This window comes from Magnolia sinica, chromosome 12, assembly GCF_029962835.1.
Source record: "Magnolia sinica isolate HGM2019 chromosome 12, MsV1, whole genome shotgun sequence".
Lineage (NCBI taxonomy): Eukaryota > Viridiplantae > Streptophyta > Magnoliopsida > Magnoliales > Magnoliaceae > Magnolia > Magnolia sinica.
The window spans coordinates 79,829,724-79,848,429 of record NC_080584.1 but is presented as its reverse complement, the minus strand read 5'-3'; the positions used below and the strand labels follow the sequence as shown (position 1 = coordinate 79,848,429).

The window sequence follows — 18,706 nt, the reverse complement described above, 5'->3', positions numbered from 1 at the left end:
TTGTTTTGTATGGTGTGTCCTGCTTGACGGTTGGACCGGAATGATTTTTGTTTCGTAGGGTTGTGATATTGGGACGCATCCGTTAGATGGCTTAGATGTCATAACCTCAATCACTCTCGACTGATTTATTATGTACGGTCCTTGTAATGTGCTTAGTGGAATAGTATGAGTATATCGGGCACTGCACGGCACTTGTGGCACTTGTGGCATAGAGCTAGTAGCTCTCTATTCACGAGGGTCCAACCTTTTGGATGTGTTAGTGTTGTACAACCATAAATAAGCTGTCGTTGTGATCAGCAAAAACCGCACACATAAAATAAAAACAAATGACGACAAATAAAGTAAAATCAAACATGCACACAAATAAATTAAAATAAAATAAAAACACACGATCACAAACCAAATCAAATCAAGCACACGGAAATAAAATAGCCATGGCGAGAAGAACTCATCAGCGCCTGTTGAAAGGTCGGCGTTCTTTGAAGTAGACATGGCGCTTGATGTTGTCTCCTTCCAACTTGAGGCTGGCCCACCATACTAACTCGCCTTCCACCTTAACACCACCCCCACCGATAACAGTTGTAGAAGCAGCAGCATTGTCATTAGAGATTTGAAGAGGAAGCTTATTCAGCTTCGGACATCCACCCACTCTCAGTTTCTTCAATGCCCCCAAGCACACGTCACTGCAAATACTCTCCAGCTTAGGTAGCTCCCACAGACACACCGTGTGTAGTCGTTGGAGCGAACCTTCTTCCTTAGCTACCCCTCGAAACACTGCCTCCAGTCTAGTGCAGAACTTGATATGCAGAGTTTCCAGGTTTGTTAAGCATACGCCTGACGAGAAGACGACAATGAGTCTCGGACAGCGCTCCAGATATATATGTTTCAGGAGTGTGAAGCTTTTGCTCGCATATCTGCCCTCGCACACGCCCTTCAGCCTTGGAAGGTTAGACATCCATACGTTCTCGAGGCAACTTAAAGCGGCAGAACTTAGATTTACTCCTTCAAAAAATTTCTCCAAATTCTTGCAACTCTCAACCCGGCATTCTCTCAGTTCTGCTATTGCATCCACAATGCAAAAATCCGACAATCTATGGACGAAGGCATTGTCACACAGAGTGAATAATTCCGTTCGAATGAGAAGATAACGAGTAGAAATGTGGGGGGAAGTATCGCCTCCTCGGATCTCCAAATGCCTATCGAAATGGCTTTCTGAAGGTAAATTAGGTATTTGTGTCTTGAAACCGATTTTTGCATATAAAAATCGCCTTTGACGTTTTTCTTCTTGGCAAGGAGAGATGCATATATGGAATCGAGAGAAGCATTTTGCTCCCCACAATTTTGAGTCTGCTGTCAAGGATTGTAAAAGATGGTAATTACTTACCCTTATGTGAGCCCCAACTGTATCTCCCTGCCATTTATTATCCCCCGTGTTGCACTGATCGATGTTGAGATATTCGAGCTCGGTACTTAGATCATCCCATTTAATTTCTTGAAGGTGATTCATGCATTGGAAGTCCAGGCGCCTTAGATGATTAGTGTCGACCATATTATCTTCAGGAAAGCATTTGATTTTGGTACCTGAAATATTGAGCTTTCGAAGGTTTGTAAGCTGGTTCAGGCTTACAGACTCTAGGCTTTGGCAGCCATTCAAGGAGACCTGCGAAATTGCCTCGATTCCGGAAAGATAGAGCTTTCGGAGGTTTGGCAAGATATTTCCAAGAGAAGTAGAAAGATCCTCAATATCTTCCAGGGAATTGCACTTTTCGAGATCAAGCTCCTTGAGTGCGGAGAGATTTTGCAAATGCGGCAGCAACTTCATCTTTAGGGAAGAACAGTCCCATAGCACGAGTTGCCTAAGATTGACCAACTTGGAGAGAGAGGATGGTAGAGAATTTAGATTATAAGCACCTCCCAAATGAAGAACCTGAAGCCGCTCCATACATTCGAAGGTCTCATTTGGGATTTCCATTAAAGAGGGGGATTCTGTTAAGTTGAGTTGATGGATGGTGTGTAGCTTGGAAACAGAGGAAGGCAGTGACCTGATGCTCGTTCCATTGAGTTTGAAAAATTGAAGGTTGGTCATTTGTCGAAAGCACTCATCTGGCATTGTTTCGAAAGAAGAACATTGTTCAACATAAAGGAACTCGAGATTGTAAAGAGCTTGAATGGAAGTGGGGAGAGAGTTTAAGTGTTGGCATTGAGATATACTGAGAAGTCTGAGATTGTGCAAGCAGGCGATGGAGGAGGGCAGAGATTTGATACTTAGTTGATCAAGACGCAGGACTCGAAGGCCCTGCATTTGCTTAAAAAAAGGGTCTGGTATGACGATTTCGAAATCGGAGTGGAAATAATTCCACCCCCCAAGCTGTAGAGCGGAGAGTTTGTGGCATTCTAGAGGGAGTTCCGTTGGCCAATAGGTGTCCAATAATTTCCTCTTCGGTGGTAAGTAAATCCTGTATCTCCCATGAGTTAAAGCATTTGCTAGATCACGACCACGATCATTCTCCATGGCCCAATCCGGCCGTTGCCAATGTGTTTTGCTTTCAGTTAATTGAATCAGAGAACGAAGCTCGAACTCTCTCAATAGAATGCAAGCCATCTCCACAAGCGTGGAATCATATTCTTCATCTTCCTCTGTCTCCCTTCTAATAATAACTCCCTCCGCCATCCAAATCCTCGTCACATATTTCAGACTGTAGCAATTACCTGAGAAAAACCAGAAGAACAGCAAGCAATGAAGAATGGTTTCGGGAGCAAAGTAGCCCTGGATGCCAGGAGAATGGGCCACATCACTGGCCTCTTCGAGTAACATGTCTTCGGACAACTCCTCAGAGTCGATGGTCACATTGTATTGCGGCATAGCAACTGGCGGCATCACTTCATCTCTGACAAAAACGACCTTGGAATCATATGGAGCTTCTCCGGGTAGGGGAATTCCCATCAAATCCACCTTTATTTCACCGCTCACATCTCCTACAATTAGCAAGAACGTCCGCTTCACCAACGATTTATAGATCTCGCCTGCAGCTACAATAGACTTGGTCTGGACACCATCAAGATTAACGTTGCCTGTCAATTTTAACTGTTCCACGATCTCCATCTGCACTCTTTCAGGATTGAGATCTCCTTTCGGTATCTTTACCTCTATCTGCACGTCGAAGAGATCAAATCCCTTCAACTTTCGAGCTGCATATTCGATGATTCTCCATCTTCCAACACCATTACACCCTATCACATTGACGAATTGAATAGTCCGATTCATAAGGTGTTCGAACAGCTTTTCACCAGCATGTCGTATGGCGTCCGAATAATTCTCTAGCTCGCTTGTAAATGTAACATCGTTTCCTCCTCGACCAGCCATGCGTGCTCTATCTTCTCTCCGAAAAGCCTGACGGCGACTCTTCTAATCCCACACTCACAACTGCAGAGCATGAGGAAAAGAGTAAAAAAGAAAGGAAAAATAAAAATAAAAAAGAGAGGCCAAAGATGGGGCGCGGATTAGCTACTGAGAGGTTGAGCATCGAGACTCGCTACTGAAGTGACGTCACCAAGTTCCTTGGGTCCCACCATGATGTATGTTTTGTATCCACACCTTCCATCCATTTGAAGAGATCATTTTAGGGAAATATCCTGAGTTAAATCCAAACCTCCAGTGGACCCCAGCATAGAAAACAGTGGGGCAGTGTCGCCCACCATTAAAACTTCTAAAGGCCACAAAAGTGTTAGATCAAACTGATATTTGTCTTTTTTAACTTTTTTGCAGGTTGGATTTCAAATAAACATTATGATGAGCCTTAGGATAGTTTCAAGGGTGTGAATCACTCTCCCTACTGCTTTCTGTGGTGGGTCCAGTACAGCTTTTTATCTGACTCATTATTTGACTCATGCCCTAAAATGATATCTCAAAATGGATGGACGGTGTGGATATAACAAATACGCTATAGTGGGCCCGGAACTTGATGACGTCACTTCAGTAGCTGACTCGCTACTCAACCTGTCAGTATCTAATCCGCGTCCGCCCAAGATGCCTCTGAGTGGGAAGCGGATTGGCTGATGTACCACACACTACCGAACTGGCTCGGGGGCTTACGTCTCCAAGCTCTGTGGGTTCCACAATGAGGTACGTTTTATATCCAAACTGTCCGTCCATTTGCCAAGCAGTTTGTAAGGCTTGAAATGAAAAATAAGAGAGATCCAAAGATTAATTGGACCACACCGAAAATAGCAGTGGGGTAATGATTTTCACCGTTAAAACATTCTTATGGCCCACCATAACATTTATTTTCCATCCAATCTGTTCATAAGGTCAGAAACACCTGGATGAAGAGGTAAAACAAATATGATATTGATCCAAAACTTCTCTTACGCCAAAAGGGTTTCAATGGTAAACATTCAATCCACCACTTCTTGAAGCGTGGTCCAGTTGATATTTATCTCTTTCTTATTCTTCGTATTAAGCTTTATGACAATCGCGCTAAATGGATGGACGGTTTGGATATAATACATACCTCATGATGAGACCTACAAAACTTGGTGATAAGCTATATCGCTGGCGTGTGGTACACCAGCCAATCCGCTTCGCTGGAACCCTGCGTTTGGTTGCACTACTTAGCTTGATACGTGGTTTAACAAAACGCACCCACGGCTGGGATCTTTAAATGTCAATGATATTTATTTATTTATTTATTTTATTTTAGGCCAACAACAGTGAGGAACATCATCTACCAATAGTTAAGGATTGCTGCAACGTGGGCCACAGCTCTACACATATCCATGATCAAATAAGGATTCAATAATCCAATAGAGCAAGTACCTCTGTTAGGCTAAACGTGGGTCCACCAATGATTACTGTGGACCAATAGATATGGGGTGCCAACCATGAATTAAGATCATTAATAAAAATTTTAAAGCAACATGTATTTTTGTACGGCTGCCGTCTACCCGATCAGTTTATGGGCCTTAGTCTCCAGCAAGGACATCTAAAAGTGTCATCAGAATGAATAACGGACTGGATGTCTAAATTACACTCCTAGCTGCACTTTGTTGCCCCATCAGAGGAAGTGGATTGCGTGGTGGGTAGAGCTGGGCAAAATAGATCCGATCTGACCCGATCCGACCGGATCCTAACTGAACCGACGGCCTAGATCAGGGCAGATCGAATTAGGGATTTCAAATCCGAATGGTTTTCGGATCGGGATCGGATCGTGGTCAATTCGAACCGATCCGATCCAAAAGGACCCAATCCGATCAGATCCGACCCGATCCAGAGCCTTAGGAGGATTATAATAGATGATATCCAATCATTATTGTTTTCCTGTGGTGTGGTCCAGCTGAGATTTTTATTCCTCTAATATTTTGTATCAAGCCGTACAATGATCTGTAAAATTGAATGAATAGCATCGATGAAATACGTACATTATGATGGGGCCCACAAATCACTGAACACAGGAGTAGCAATCCATCGGTGTCAGTACCGCGCACCAGCTAGCCGTAGCTTAGGGAATAGGAAAATAGGATTGCGTGTTGTGTTACTCAGTTGGCTTCAATCGTACAGAGTAAACTAAGTTGGGCCTACCATTAATGTATTGGGTTATCCACGCCGTCTATCCGATTTTCGAGATCATTTAAGTGGTTGAGTCTAAAATAGAAGTATTCACGGTGCTCAAGTGGACCACACTATAAGAAACAATGCGAATAATGACTTCCACCGTTGAAACCTTGATAGGGCCACAATGATTTTTATTTGTCATCCAACCTGTTCATAAGATTACGCAGACATAGATGAAGGTAAAAAAACAAATATCAGCTTGATCCAAAACTTCTGTGGGCCCCAAAAAATTATCAACGGTAGAATTTCAATTCACATTATTTCCCATGGTGAGGTCCACTTGAGATTTGTATATATCTCATTTTTGGGATGAAACCATAAACTTATCTATTAAAATGGATGGATAGAGTAGATAAAATATGAAAATCACGGTGGACACCACAGAATTTACTCAGTACACGTAGCGTACTGAGTTACATAGTATGTTATCCGCTTCCGTAGCGTGCTACTGCTAGCTGGCTAGGCACGTGTGAAGACGAGATTGACGCTCCTCGAGTTCCGAGTTGTACGAACGGTTCAAATGATATCAAAGTTATATGGGCCCCAAAGTGATGTATTTATTATATGTAAACCGTTCATATATTTTTAGATATTATTATAGAATATTATCCAAAAAATAAATAATATCCAAATATCGTCTGGACCATACCACAAATAACAGCAGAGAATGATTTTCATTGTTAAACATCTTGTGTGTTCCACTTGATCGTTAGATCTGTCTTATTTTTCGTCTCAAGCCTTAAGATGAGCTTGCTAAATGGATGGACGGTTTGGATATATCACATACCTCATGATCAGACCCATAGAACTTGTTAACATTAATAAAGCAAGTTAGGTGCATAGCTGCACCTGCGTGAGACGTTGTGAAATGTCACTGCACTTTCATGCAGTGCATGTTAACTAAAATATCTAATATACATTCGATAAAAGCAAGGATACATAACGGATAGTTCTTTCGTAACCATGTGGGGCCCACCTTAATGTATATGTTTTATCTAAGTCGTTCATCCATTTTGACATATCATTTTAGGCCTTGAGCACAAAAAAGAGGTATATTAAAGGCTAAAGTGGATCACACCACGTGAAACAGTTAGATTAAGTTTATACGATCCGAATCCTACCGAACCCAATCCAACTCGGTTTTCCTGACCGAGTGGGAGTCGATTCGGGTCAGGTCGGCCATGTATCGGATCGGTCCGAGTCAGGTGACTTGAACTTTGTCCCGGATCGGACCGGGTTCGGGTTAGGGCATTGAGCCTTCGGATCGGGTCGAGTTGGACCCAATCTAATCCAATCCGATCTGGACCGATGCCCAACCCTAGACTGGTGGGACACACCCACCGACCTCCATTATGGATTGATGTCACCAAGTTCTGTGGGCTGACATGATTATTTTTATATCTACACCGTCCATCTATTTGGAGAGATCATTTTAGGTCTTGAGCCCAAAACTTAGGTAAATCCGAAGCTCAAGTGGACTACAAAAAAAAAAAAACAATGAGGAAAGTGATTTTCACCGTTGAAACCTTACTAGTGCCCACCATAATATTTATTTGTCATCCAACCTGCCCATGAGGTCACACAGACCTAGATGAAAGGAAATGTGTGTGTGTGTGTGTGTGTGTGTGTGTGTGTGTGTGTGTGTGTGTGTGTATATATATATATATATATATATATATATATATATATATATATATATATAGGTGGGCATCGAGTCGAGTCGAGTGGAGGTGGGCCAAGCTTGGCTTGGCTTATCCATGATGTACTCGAGTTCGAGCTTGGCCTCGAGCTCAACATTGAAGCTTGACTTGTTTGCCAAAGCCGTCGAGTTGAGTTCGAGTCGAGCTAGTAGTTCGAGTCGAGTCGAGTTTGCCTCAAGTCGAGCTCGAGCTTGTTGGGTGAGAGAGTAATGGATTCTGTTCTTGATCCTCATCCATTGATGAAAAATTCAAAAATCTTAAGAGAATTAAAATAAAACCCGATGAAAAAACCAAACAAAGCATCGAATCAGATGAGGAAACCTGTAAGAATCGATCTGTTCTTAATATTCTTCCACTAGCAGAAATCCAATCACTAGAAAAGAAACAGAGCAGAATACAGATCAGAAATCCAAGTAAAGAGCTCTAGCCAATCAGATCATTGGATTTCCTTGAAGCTCTAACAAATCTGAGAAGAACCCATCTCGAATTTCTTGGGTTTCTCGCCTAAGAAATAGATCTCAAGAGATTGAAATCAAACTATTGTAGAGCTGAAATGAAAACTGGTGGTGGTGATCGGGGCGAGTGTGCGGCTGGTAGTGGGCAGAGAAAGAGAATAAAGGGAAAGGGAAGGGGGTGCGTGCGGTCAGGTATAGACTCCAGGGTTTGTTTTTTATTTTTATTTTTATTTTTAAGTTTAAACTTAAGACTTATATTAATATTATATATATATATATATATATATATATATATATATATATAATACTATAATATTTAATATATTTATTAATTGAGCCGAGTTGAGTCGAGTTGAAATGCCCCCTGGTCAAACTTGGCTTGAACTCAACTTGAGCTTCAAATAATTAGCTTGGCTCGGCTTGAATCGGCCATTCAAGCCGAGTCAATCCGAGCTTACTCGAGCTGAGTCGAGCGAGCTTTTCTAGCTAGCTTGACTTGTGAACAACCCTATATATATATATATATATATATATATATATATATATATATATATATATATATATATATATATATATATATATATATATATATATATATATATATATATATATATATATATATAGATAGATAGTTTTCAAATGTAGTCGTTCAATCCCCATTGATTTTTATGGTGCGGTCCAATTGAACTTTGCATCTGACTCATTTTTTGTACATGTCCTAAAATGATCTCCTAAAATGGATGGATGGTGTGGATATAACACATACATCATGGTGGGTCCCACATATCTTGATGACGTCGAAGTCCGTGGTGTGTAGAGCTGGGCATTTTTAATTTGATCCGGTGGATCCGACCCGATTCGACCCGACCCGACCCGACCTGACCCGATTCGAACAGTACCGAAGGCCGGGATCGATTCGATTTGAATAGAATCAGGTAGATCCGTTCATTTATCAGATCAGGTTCGGATCCATGTTAATCTGGACCGATCCGATCCGCAATCCTATCCGAACTGGATATCTTAATAAGTATATATATTTATTATTTTACGCTCTAGCGTTTTTTGCAACTACTCCTACTGTCTGCAAGGGTTATCAAGCCTCGAATCTCGACTGCCTCTACAACATCTTCCACAACCCGCTTACAATATTAGCCTGACGCAAGCCTTTCAACTCCCCAAGCACTGCGACATCACCACCAATGACACACTCTGCCAAGGTTTCTTTTATTTATCCATGTTTCTTTGTTTATATATATATATATATTATTTGATGATGTTGACCGTTCATCTTCATGGTCTAGCGTCATAAGGGCCACATGTCAACGATCTCGGTTATCGTAGATCTTTTCATCACAACCTTATGTAGGAAGGTTATGAATCTCTGATCACTGAGATGTTTGCCATTTGGCTATCTAAGGTCGGAACTTCTAAATGAAGGGTTTAGATGATCGCGTGGTGAGACAGGGATGGGCATCCTTGCCATTTCAGTTTGCTATTTTCTCGTTCCTTGAATGGTAGGCAACGCATCACCCTTGCTCGTTGCTAAATGTGAGTTGATCCATGCCGTTCAATTTCGTGCCCTATTGTGGAAGGTGCATAGTCCAAGAATCTACCGATTTTAGCCGTTTGATATGGCTATCGATTTCGTCTGCTGACCACTTTCTTCGATGGCCACGTCTTAGACTATGCAGAAAGTGGGCCCACGATTTAGATGGTCTGGATTGACCTATGTTCTGGTGATTTTTTTTTTTTTTGATGGAATAGCCCCTGCTCCCACTCTCAATGCTCCCGATGTTCCTGCAGTTGCAGGTATGACCCCTCCCTCATTTAACTAGCGTGTCAGTTTTTGGATCTGATCGTCGCCGTATCATTGATCGGAGATCTCGGGACGTCTTACGGCAAGGATTCGAGCTTCTTGCTCGGATGGTGTGTTTTCTCATTCTTTTTAAATAGGGTACTTAGTTGTACTCCGGTTGTGTATGACGCTTCATTCTCAGGCACTTATAAATGTTACATGCCGCATATATTAACTCAAATTAAATCGGTCACATCGTGGAGCCCGCTATTTCTAAGTTGCAGTACAAAAATAAAACTGGTTGCATAATCTTGACCTTTGATTCGTACTCACTTCATTTTTAACCGTCCAATAAATGTACGCCAATCTGATCTTAAGGAGATAGGTAAAAGTAATTTTTTCTTGGTAGATCTAAGGGTGGTAAACATCAGTTAGACGGTTTAGTTTTAACTCATTGCATCCACGTGTGCAATTTCTCTTTGTATTTTTTTTTTTAAATTTTCGAAAAAGCGTTTTAAAAAGGCTTTTTTGACAAGACAGCGTGATATTTGAGGGGCGTGACGTCCGAAGTGAGAGATGTTCTTCTTTTCCGGTTGGGATTTACTGACGGTAAGATTTTTTGATCGGGACTCGAAGGATTTCCATTCTTTTCTTTCATTTCTTTCGGCTACTATATATAGTCCCGATTTCCATTCTTTTCTTTCATTTCTTTCGGCTACTATATATATATATATATATATATATATATATATATATATATATATATATATATATATATATATATATATATATATATTAACACATGCACACGCACCCCCACACACTCACGCTGGTGGAATTTCACCACCTATGGGTACTCGAACCCTTGACCGGGAGTTGAAACTCCAGAGAGTACATGTGGATTGTTTTTTAACTCTAGAAAGGCTGGTTAATTTGTGTTCCACTCAACTCAAATGTGAACGAATCCTAACCTCTTTAACCGTGGACACTTATTTGTGGAAACAAGACCATTGGATTTTTTTCATCTTTAACCGTCCAATAAATAAATGCCAATATAATGATCAGATACTAAAATAACTCTAGTACTTGATTCATGGCAGATCTAAGTTATTAACCCTTATTCGGATGGTTTAATTTGAAATAGATGTATTCATTATCTAAAAGTGATTTAAAAGTGCCCGTGTATCAACTATTTAGTTGCACTGCCAGATTTTTCTCAATATTCATTTGAAGTTGTGAAAAAAAAAGTACCAATCCGAAACTCGCCCAATCTCGGATCGGTTCAGGCTAGTAATGGTTCGGATTGGTTCGGATCAGTTGATTTGGACTCGATACCGGATCGGATTGGGTTCAGGTTAGGCCACGCAGATTTCGAGCCGAGTCGAGTTGGACCGAATCCAATCTAACTCGGTCCGATGCCCAACTCTACTCGTGTGTCACACCACGGGGAGCATGAAGTTCTGCACTCGGGTTCACTGTGATGTTTGCGAGAAATCCACACCGGTTCCTCCATTTTCTAGATCATTTTAGAAAATGGCAAAAACAATTAAAAAAAAAACAAAAAATCAAAACTTAAGTTCGTGAATTGACCCTAAACAGTAGGGCTTTAACGCCCACCGTTGAAACATTTGTGGGGTCCTTGATGTTTTGTATCAGAGTAATATGTTTTTGTTTTCCACTCATCCCAGTGGGAATGACACTGTGAACGGTTTGCATGGCATATAAACATCGACCTGGACCCTAAGAAGAATTCAACCGTAGGCTTTTCCCTCCATGTGGTACCTTGAGTTTTGTATCTGTCTATTTTTTTGTCTCATGTACTAATTAATGTGATATGGTAAAATAGATGGTTTGAGTGAATTTCCTCTCACAATCATCAGGGTGGACCCTTACCTTGCTTAGGTCAGGTGGCGGAGATTGGTGCGGATTAGCTGTTACCTGGGTAGGTAACTCCTCGGTGTTGTTATCTTACAGTGTGAGGCCACTTTGAAGAATGTATTATACATTCACGTTGTCGATCGGTTGCTTTGGTTCATTTCAAGATGTTATTCCAAAACTTAAGCATATTAACATCTCTCATAACAGTACCGTAAAAAGCGATGAATAATTATTAAAATTTTTGTAGACACCAAAAGTTTTGAATTATGCTAATATTTGTATGTCATGTACATCCAAGTCTCTTTAACCTTGGCGCATGGTATTAGATGGGCTTAGGTGGGATGGAATTGCATCTGGTCCTATGCCAATTTGGGAAGAATGGAAAAGCTTGGAAATCGATTAGATGGAATCGCATTGGGTCCTATGCTAATTTCACTCAATGTTAGCAAGTTGTGTAGGTCCCACCATGATGTGTGGGCTATATCCACACCGTCCACCCATTTTTGAGATCATTTTAGAGCATGGGCCAAAAAATTAGGTAGATCTAAGCTCAAGTGGACCCCACCATAGAAAGCAACGGAGATTGAATACTTACCGTTGAAAACTTCTTTGGGGCCATATAAGTTTTGGATCTGCCTCATTTTTAGGCCCATGTCATAAAATGACATTACAAAACAAATGAACAGTTTAGATATAACACGTGTGTTATTCTCAATAGTTTCAAATGATGGTGAGTATATCCATTCAATGTACCACCGTATTACAAACAAAGCATGAAATTAAGCTTATTCCATGGTAACAGGGAACAATCCCTGGCATGGGTAATAATTATGTTATTTGAATCCCATCCCACCTAATCCTTTCCAATGCCATGCCCTAAACACCCCCTAACAGGATGGCAAATAAATATTACATATTTTCTTATAGTATTTATTTGGAAGTTTTTAATGGTGTGCAATTAATACCACTGTTTCCTGTGGTGTGGTCCACATGAGATTTGCATATGCTTAAATTTTGACAGGAGGTCCTAAAATTGGCTAGAAAAACAGATGGACTGCATTGATATATTACTCATTATCATGGTGGCCCCACCGCAAGGGTAACACCTAAGGTGTTACTCCGTGTTACACCTAGTCCACTCCCATGGCCTCGAACCTGCATTTGGCTCACATATGAGTTTTGATAGAATGTGGGCACCACGCTGCAGTTAGGTATAATTTGGTAAACTGTAAAATAAGGTGTAATAAGGACATACATATTAGACAATTAAAAATGAATCGTCATCCTTACCGATTACCCATATATGATCGTTTGGATTAAGAAGGTCATGGTGTTAAAGTTAAAATTAAAGACAAAGCGTCATCCCTTCTCATATACGATCGATTGAGTTAAGAAGGTCAGCAAAATAAAGGTAACTAAACAATGCACTATATCCTTTTAGATTGGTAAATATCATAAAGACGAAGTAATAGTAGTATGCAACGTAGTTGACATGGAGGCATGTCACATACTACTTAGTTGACCATGATATAATAATATTGATGTTACGCATATAGGTCGGGATAACATATTTATATTTATTAAAGAAGGTATAAAGATTATCCTCGTACCTATGGGAACGAAGAACACTAATCTAAGACTTCTAAAGTTGAGGAACAGTCTCTCATACCCAAAGAGGATTTCATTAAACAATTTGAAGAGACGGGAGATATAGACATATTAATTAAAAAAGAAAATTATATAGAGCCTATGAATATCCCAAAAGATTTAAAACCAGTGTTGTAGGAGTTCAAGGTGATTGTGCTCAATGAACTTCCTAATAAATTGCTTCCCATACGAGATATACAAAACCACATTGATCTTGTCTCATGAGCAAGTCTGCCTAATTGCCCACATTATTAGGAAGAATGTGAGATCTTACAACCACATGTGAATGGACTAATCCAAACTAGTGAAGTCAAGGAAAGCATGAGTCAAGTCAATGAGAGTGTGAGTACGTGAATTCTTTCGCCTCAAGAGCATAATGCAACTATAAAAAGATGCTGATAAACATTATCATCAGAAATTATTTGAGTGCCATGAGCGAAGCCCATTGCGTAACTGGAGGACAAGTTTTTTTCAAGTGGAGGGGTATGATGTAGAACATGGCACAGTTACATTCCTATCATGGTTAGACCAAAAGAAGGTGGACCGTAAATTAGTCATAACTTTTTATCCAAGTATCATTACGGGATGCATAACCTATCAGTCTTTATTGAAATGAGCCATTCGAGGTGAATCGACCTACAAAGTAGGTTGCATCTATCCGTTTCGTTAAAAAAACACATACTTTTAGCTCAAAAACGAAATTTTAAGGAAAAATTACTATTTTTAGTAATTTTGAATTTTTTAATATTTTCTTACTTTTAGAGTTTTAGATTTTCTTCTTTTTTAGAAAAAACTTGTAATCATGTTAGGACTCTTCTAGCAAAAGTTTATTTGAAAATTTTATTTTTAGAAGTTAAGTTTTAGAAGAGTTTTATTACAATTAAGATTTTTATTATAGTTAGAATTTTGTTATTTTTGGTAATTACAAATTTTGGATTTTTTTCTTTTCTATATTAATGGTGCAACAGGGACATACATATCTGATAATTATTAGAATTAGGACCATTACGTCACATGTTGGCATGCTAGTACATGTGGGACGCTTTATAAATGTGGGGTGCATGTATTGCATAACTAAAGATGGGCAATGGCTCATTGGCTCATTGGCACATGTGAAGAGATTGAAGATAGATGATGGTATGTTTGGGCTTAACCCTTGACAAACCCGTTTTCCTTTCACCATGGGAAGATGAAGTTCTTAGGAGTGGCCCTTAAGAAACCCATTTTCCTTTCATCATGAGAAGATGAATTTCTTAGGAGTGGAAGTGGAAATTACAGCAAAGATTAGTGGAAATAATGTTTCTCAAAAATTTCTAAAAGAAAGGCTTGAAAATCAACGATGGGTATCACCAAAAGTAATGTTCTCCTCCCATTTATTTCCATGGATCCAAAATTGCCTCAAAAAAAATAATAAAAAAAATTAAATTAAATTAAAATTAAAATTAAATAATAAAAAAAATAATGGTGTAAGAAAGTTTGGAACATGCTAGGAAATTGTGGCTCGTTTTAAGGGAGCAAAAATGATAGAAAGCAGGCAATTGCAAAACAAAGGTTTTTGAAAAGATGAAAATCTTCTAGGCACCTTAGTCATTTGGTATGATGAGTGCTGCTGGGGAGATATAGATGCGTTTGAGTAGATAGATTTGGTGGCATTTGACGTGATGGTGTGCAGCGACAACCGATGAAGGGAGAGATGCTGGCTCAAGATCTGGTTGCAGCATATACTCAGACCTGGAATAGTGGCATTGGAGGTGAAGAAGGGAAGGGAGACATGGGAAGATGGACAATCATGATCAGCACCACATGGCATTAATATCATGTTAATACGAATCTACATTATGGAATTTGTAACTTGTTTATTTCATTGTAGGTAAGAAAAATATGTAAAAGATGAGGGAGATTTATGAGATTTTAATAGAGAACACAAGAAATATGCATTGTAATAAAAAATAAAATATCCCAATATAATAATATTAGCATAATCTACTCCAACACGCTGCAAAGGTGCTAATGATGAATAAGTATTTGTTATGTGATTTGGATTGTTCACTATATGAATAGGGTTGAACTAGGCAGAGCTAAAGCATATATATTCTAATCTAACAATTTGGAAAATGAATTAATTAAGTCTACCCTAACATATAAGAACTTTTGATTGTGGTAAATTGCTAATTATGAATTCAAACCTCTCCAACTGGGATCCATAATAACTATGACTTTAGCAACGTTTGACCATATAAAATTAAAATTTATAGTATTAATGGAATACTAAAATATTCAAAACATATTAGAAGTTGATAGAACCAAATCGTGAGCACCTACACGCCCCATGTGCCAGTGGTCCATGTTGGTGCAAGATCCAAGCCGTCCATTGATTGGGTCCTCAGCATGATTGATATGTGTTGTAAAAATACATCATGTGGCAGAGGTATTAAAAACAACCACATGGCTTAGAAAAACGTTCCTGATATTTGTTGCCACTGATTTGGACCACCTGATAATTAGACTAGCCTTATCCATTGTTCCCATCCATCTAAATAGTGGGAAGCCAGCTAGCGGATGGCTCTAAAATCCTGCACGTGGGCTACTTTTTTTTTTTTTTTTTTTTGAAGAAAATCAATTAAAATCAACTAAGTAGAGAACTAGGCAATTTTCTCTCCAAGTAATCTTAATCACTAAGTAGAGAAAGAAAACCTTGATATAATCGTAACCATCCATAACTTCTAAACCTAAATATCTATTCCAAATAACAAAAATGGACTAAATTGCCTTTTTTTTTTTTAAAGAAAAAAAAAGAAAAAGAAAAAAAGAAAAAAAGAGTGTATATTCAACTATGAGGCATCTTTACAGAGGAATTATAAATTACTGGCTAAACCTCCACAGAAAGGAAAAAAAAGAAAGAAAGAAAAAAAGGAGAGGAGGAAAACAGCCAAAACTAAACGATCGCTTCAAACTCTAGAATGAGATGCACGTGGGCCACTTTGGCACCATGTGTAGTGGCATGTAGATGGGCCGCCTTTTACAGAGACTTGTGAGCTCAGTTGGGAAAAAAATTCAAGGATTTTTATCCCGAGAATGTTAATTAGAAGAAAGTTGTGTGAAAACAATGAAGAACAATAAGAAAATGAAGAGAAAAATCAGAGGTAAGAAAATGAAGAACCTACCAGGAAATTGATACTTTTTTCTTCCTGGACGGGGCAGTGCAAACAAGGCTTTGAAGGAAGAAAACACAATCTTCTTTGTGTTTAGATGGCCAAGGGAAGCAAGCTATATATAGATTCCACCAAGCATGACACTTCAGTCGTCAGATCTACGCTGTCCATCATGTGGGTCCCATTCTTTAAATGCCCTAAGACATGAACAACAATGGTCCATATAAAAGCTGGTAAAAAATGTTAGAAACGGTAACTCAAATCTGGTTCGCATGAGAATGAAATTGTGCCACCTGGCACTTATTAGATGAATTGCCTCATAATTCATAGGTGGGCACTCAGTAGATAAACTGCCTCATAATTCATAGGTGGCACTTAGTAGATGAACTGCCTCATTCGTACCTCTTACCAAAATAAGTTACTGGTACAAGGCTTCCAATGTATCCAACCCATCCAAAACGCCCATCCCCACAGTAATGATCACACCTATACATTCACCATGTGGACCACAAAGTAGAAAACCATAGACAGTTAAAGATCGTATATATTTTTGGGCTCATGAATTAATTTATTTTAATTTATTTTTTTTAACACACGCCCACACACTCACGCTAGTGGAATTTCACTACTTATGGGTACTCGAACCCTTGACCGGGAGTTGAAACTCCTGGGAGTCTACCACCCGAGCAAGAGCAAGGACCCAAAACTGCCCATACGTACTGAGTCCGGTGCCCGAGGACAACAGAAATGACGCAATGCAAAGCTCAAGTGGGCCACGCGATAGAAAGCAGCCGAGATTGTATGCTGACCGTTGAAACATCTGTGAGACCACGGAAGCTTTGGATCAGGCTAATATTTTTTGTGCTCTCATTACATCCTAGTGGGAATGACGGTATAAATGGTTTGACTGTATCATAAACGGTTTGGATGGCTTTTCTTTTTTTTTTTTAAAACCAAAATATCCAGATTGTCTATTCATATCAAAAGAAGGCTATACAAAGCTACTTCGGGCGGGCTCCACAACAAAAAGGGTAAAGGCCCACCTATCGTGAAAGAAGAAAAACAAAATAGAGCAGCCCCGCTCCACGCCTAAATAACTTTGAAAGCCTTTCCAGCAAATTAGCCAGTCCCACCCGATCAAGAAAAATCAGACCTCTTGAAATATGAGGGACGTTCGAAGCAGAAAGAAAAGAGGAATGGGATTGGAATCAGACCTCTTGTAACATAAACGGTTTGGATGGCTTGTAAACATATCATAATGGAGCTGGAAAAAGTTTGAACGATAGATAGCTCTCTTTCCACCTGTTTCCTGAGGCCTACTTTATCCACGTGATTTTTTATCTCATGCCTTACATGAGCTGCCAAAACATCATGGTGGGCCAACACTCATCAGGCCAAATGGCCTTGGTTCAATGAGCAGCTGTATTTCGGCTATGGTTGTCAACAGGCCAGGCCTGGTGCTGGTCTCCGCCCGAATTTTGAACTATTTCGGGCTGGGCCATCGGGCGGGGTCTATTCAAAATTCTCATTTTAGTAGGTCCGAGCTTGGGCCATCGACAGCCCTAATTTCGGCGGAGAGGTATACATGCACCGTGAGAGAACAACGATCTGTGTTAAGGCAAAGTTCTGTGTTCTCCACCATGATATTCGATATCCACACTATTCATCCAGTTCTTGAGATCATTTTAGGACATGAGCCTCAAAATGAGGCAGATCGAAAGCTCACGTTGACCACACCATAGTAAGAAGTTGGGATTAATGCCTGCCATTCAAAATTTCTTGAGGGCCATGGAAGTTTTGGATTCGTGGTTTCCATCCGTTCAGGTCTGTGTGACTTTATGAATAGGTTAAATGGCCAACAAACATTATGGTGGGCTCTAAGAAGGTTTCAGCAATGGCCATCATTCCCCACTGATTTCTGTGGTGTGGTCCATTTAAGCTTTGGATCTGCCTCAGTTGTTTGCTCAGGAACTAAAAATGATGTCCCAAAATGGATGGATAGTATAGATGTAACACAACATCATCAAGTTTTTTTGGCCCAGCGTGATGTATGTGTTATATCCACACTATCCAACAATTTTCTGACATCATTTCAAGTGATGGGGCCAAAAATGAGGCAGATCCAAAGCTCAAGCGGACCACACTATAGAAAGAGGTGGGGATTGAACATCAACCACTGAAAACTTCTAAGGGGCCATCGAAGTTCTGGATTGTGTTTTCCCTTCTTGGCACAAAATGATGAACTGCCTTATGTCTAAACTACTTTCCAATCTGCACTTTGTTGCCTCGCACAGATGTGCGTATGGAACAGGGATTAGCTGCCACCCCAGTCCAGCCACGTGGGAGCGACCTTAACCTTAAGGCCCACCTTAATGTATGCATTGTATATCTGTTCTTTCCATCTGTTTTACCATCTTATTTTAGGCTATTGTGTCCCAAGAATGAAAGAAGATTTAAATTTCAGGTGG

The 18,706-nt window shown here is 39.8% G+C and overlaps 1 protein-coding gene across 1 annotated transcript; it reads right to left on the bottom strand.

The window, feature by feature from the left end:
- Positions 1 to 324: 324 nt before the first annotated feature.
- On the bottom strand, positions 325 to 16,387 carry LOC131221849 (putative disease resistance protein At4g19050). The gene is made up of 2 exons (XM_058217148.1): positions 16,247 to 16,387; positions 325 to 3,378 (listed from the first exon to the last, which is right to left on the bottom strand). Exon 2 carries the CDS (start codon positions 3,362 to 3,364, stop codon positions 452 to 454), a length of 2,913 nt encoding a protein of 970 aa, XP_058073131.1. The 5' UTR covers positions 3,365 to 3,378; positions 16,247 to 16,387; the 3' UTR covers positions 325 to 451.
- Positions 16,388 to 18,706: the final 2,319 nt, after the last annotated feature.

What these genes read in the sequence shown, in the direction of transcription:
- LOC131221849 (XM_058217148.1), bottom strand. Translation starts at nt 3,364, where the DNA reads ATGGCTGGTCGAGGAGGAAACGATGTTACATTTACAAGCGAGCTAGAG.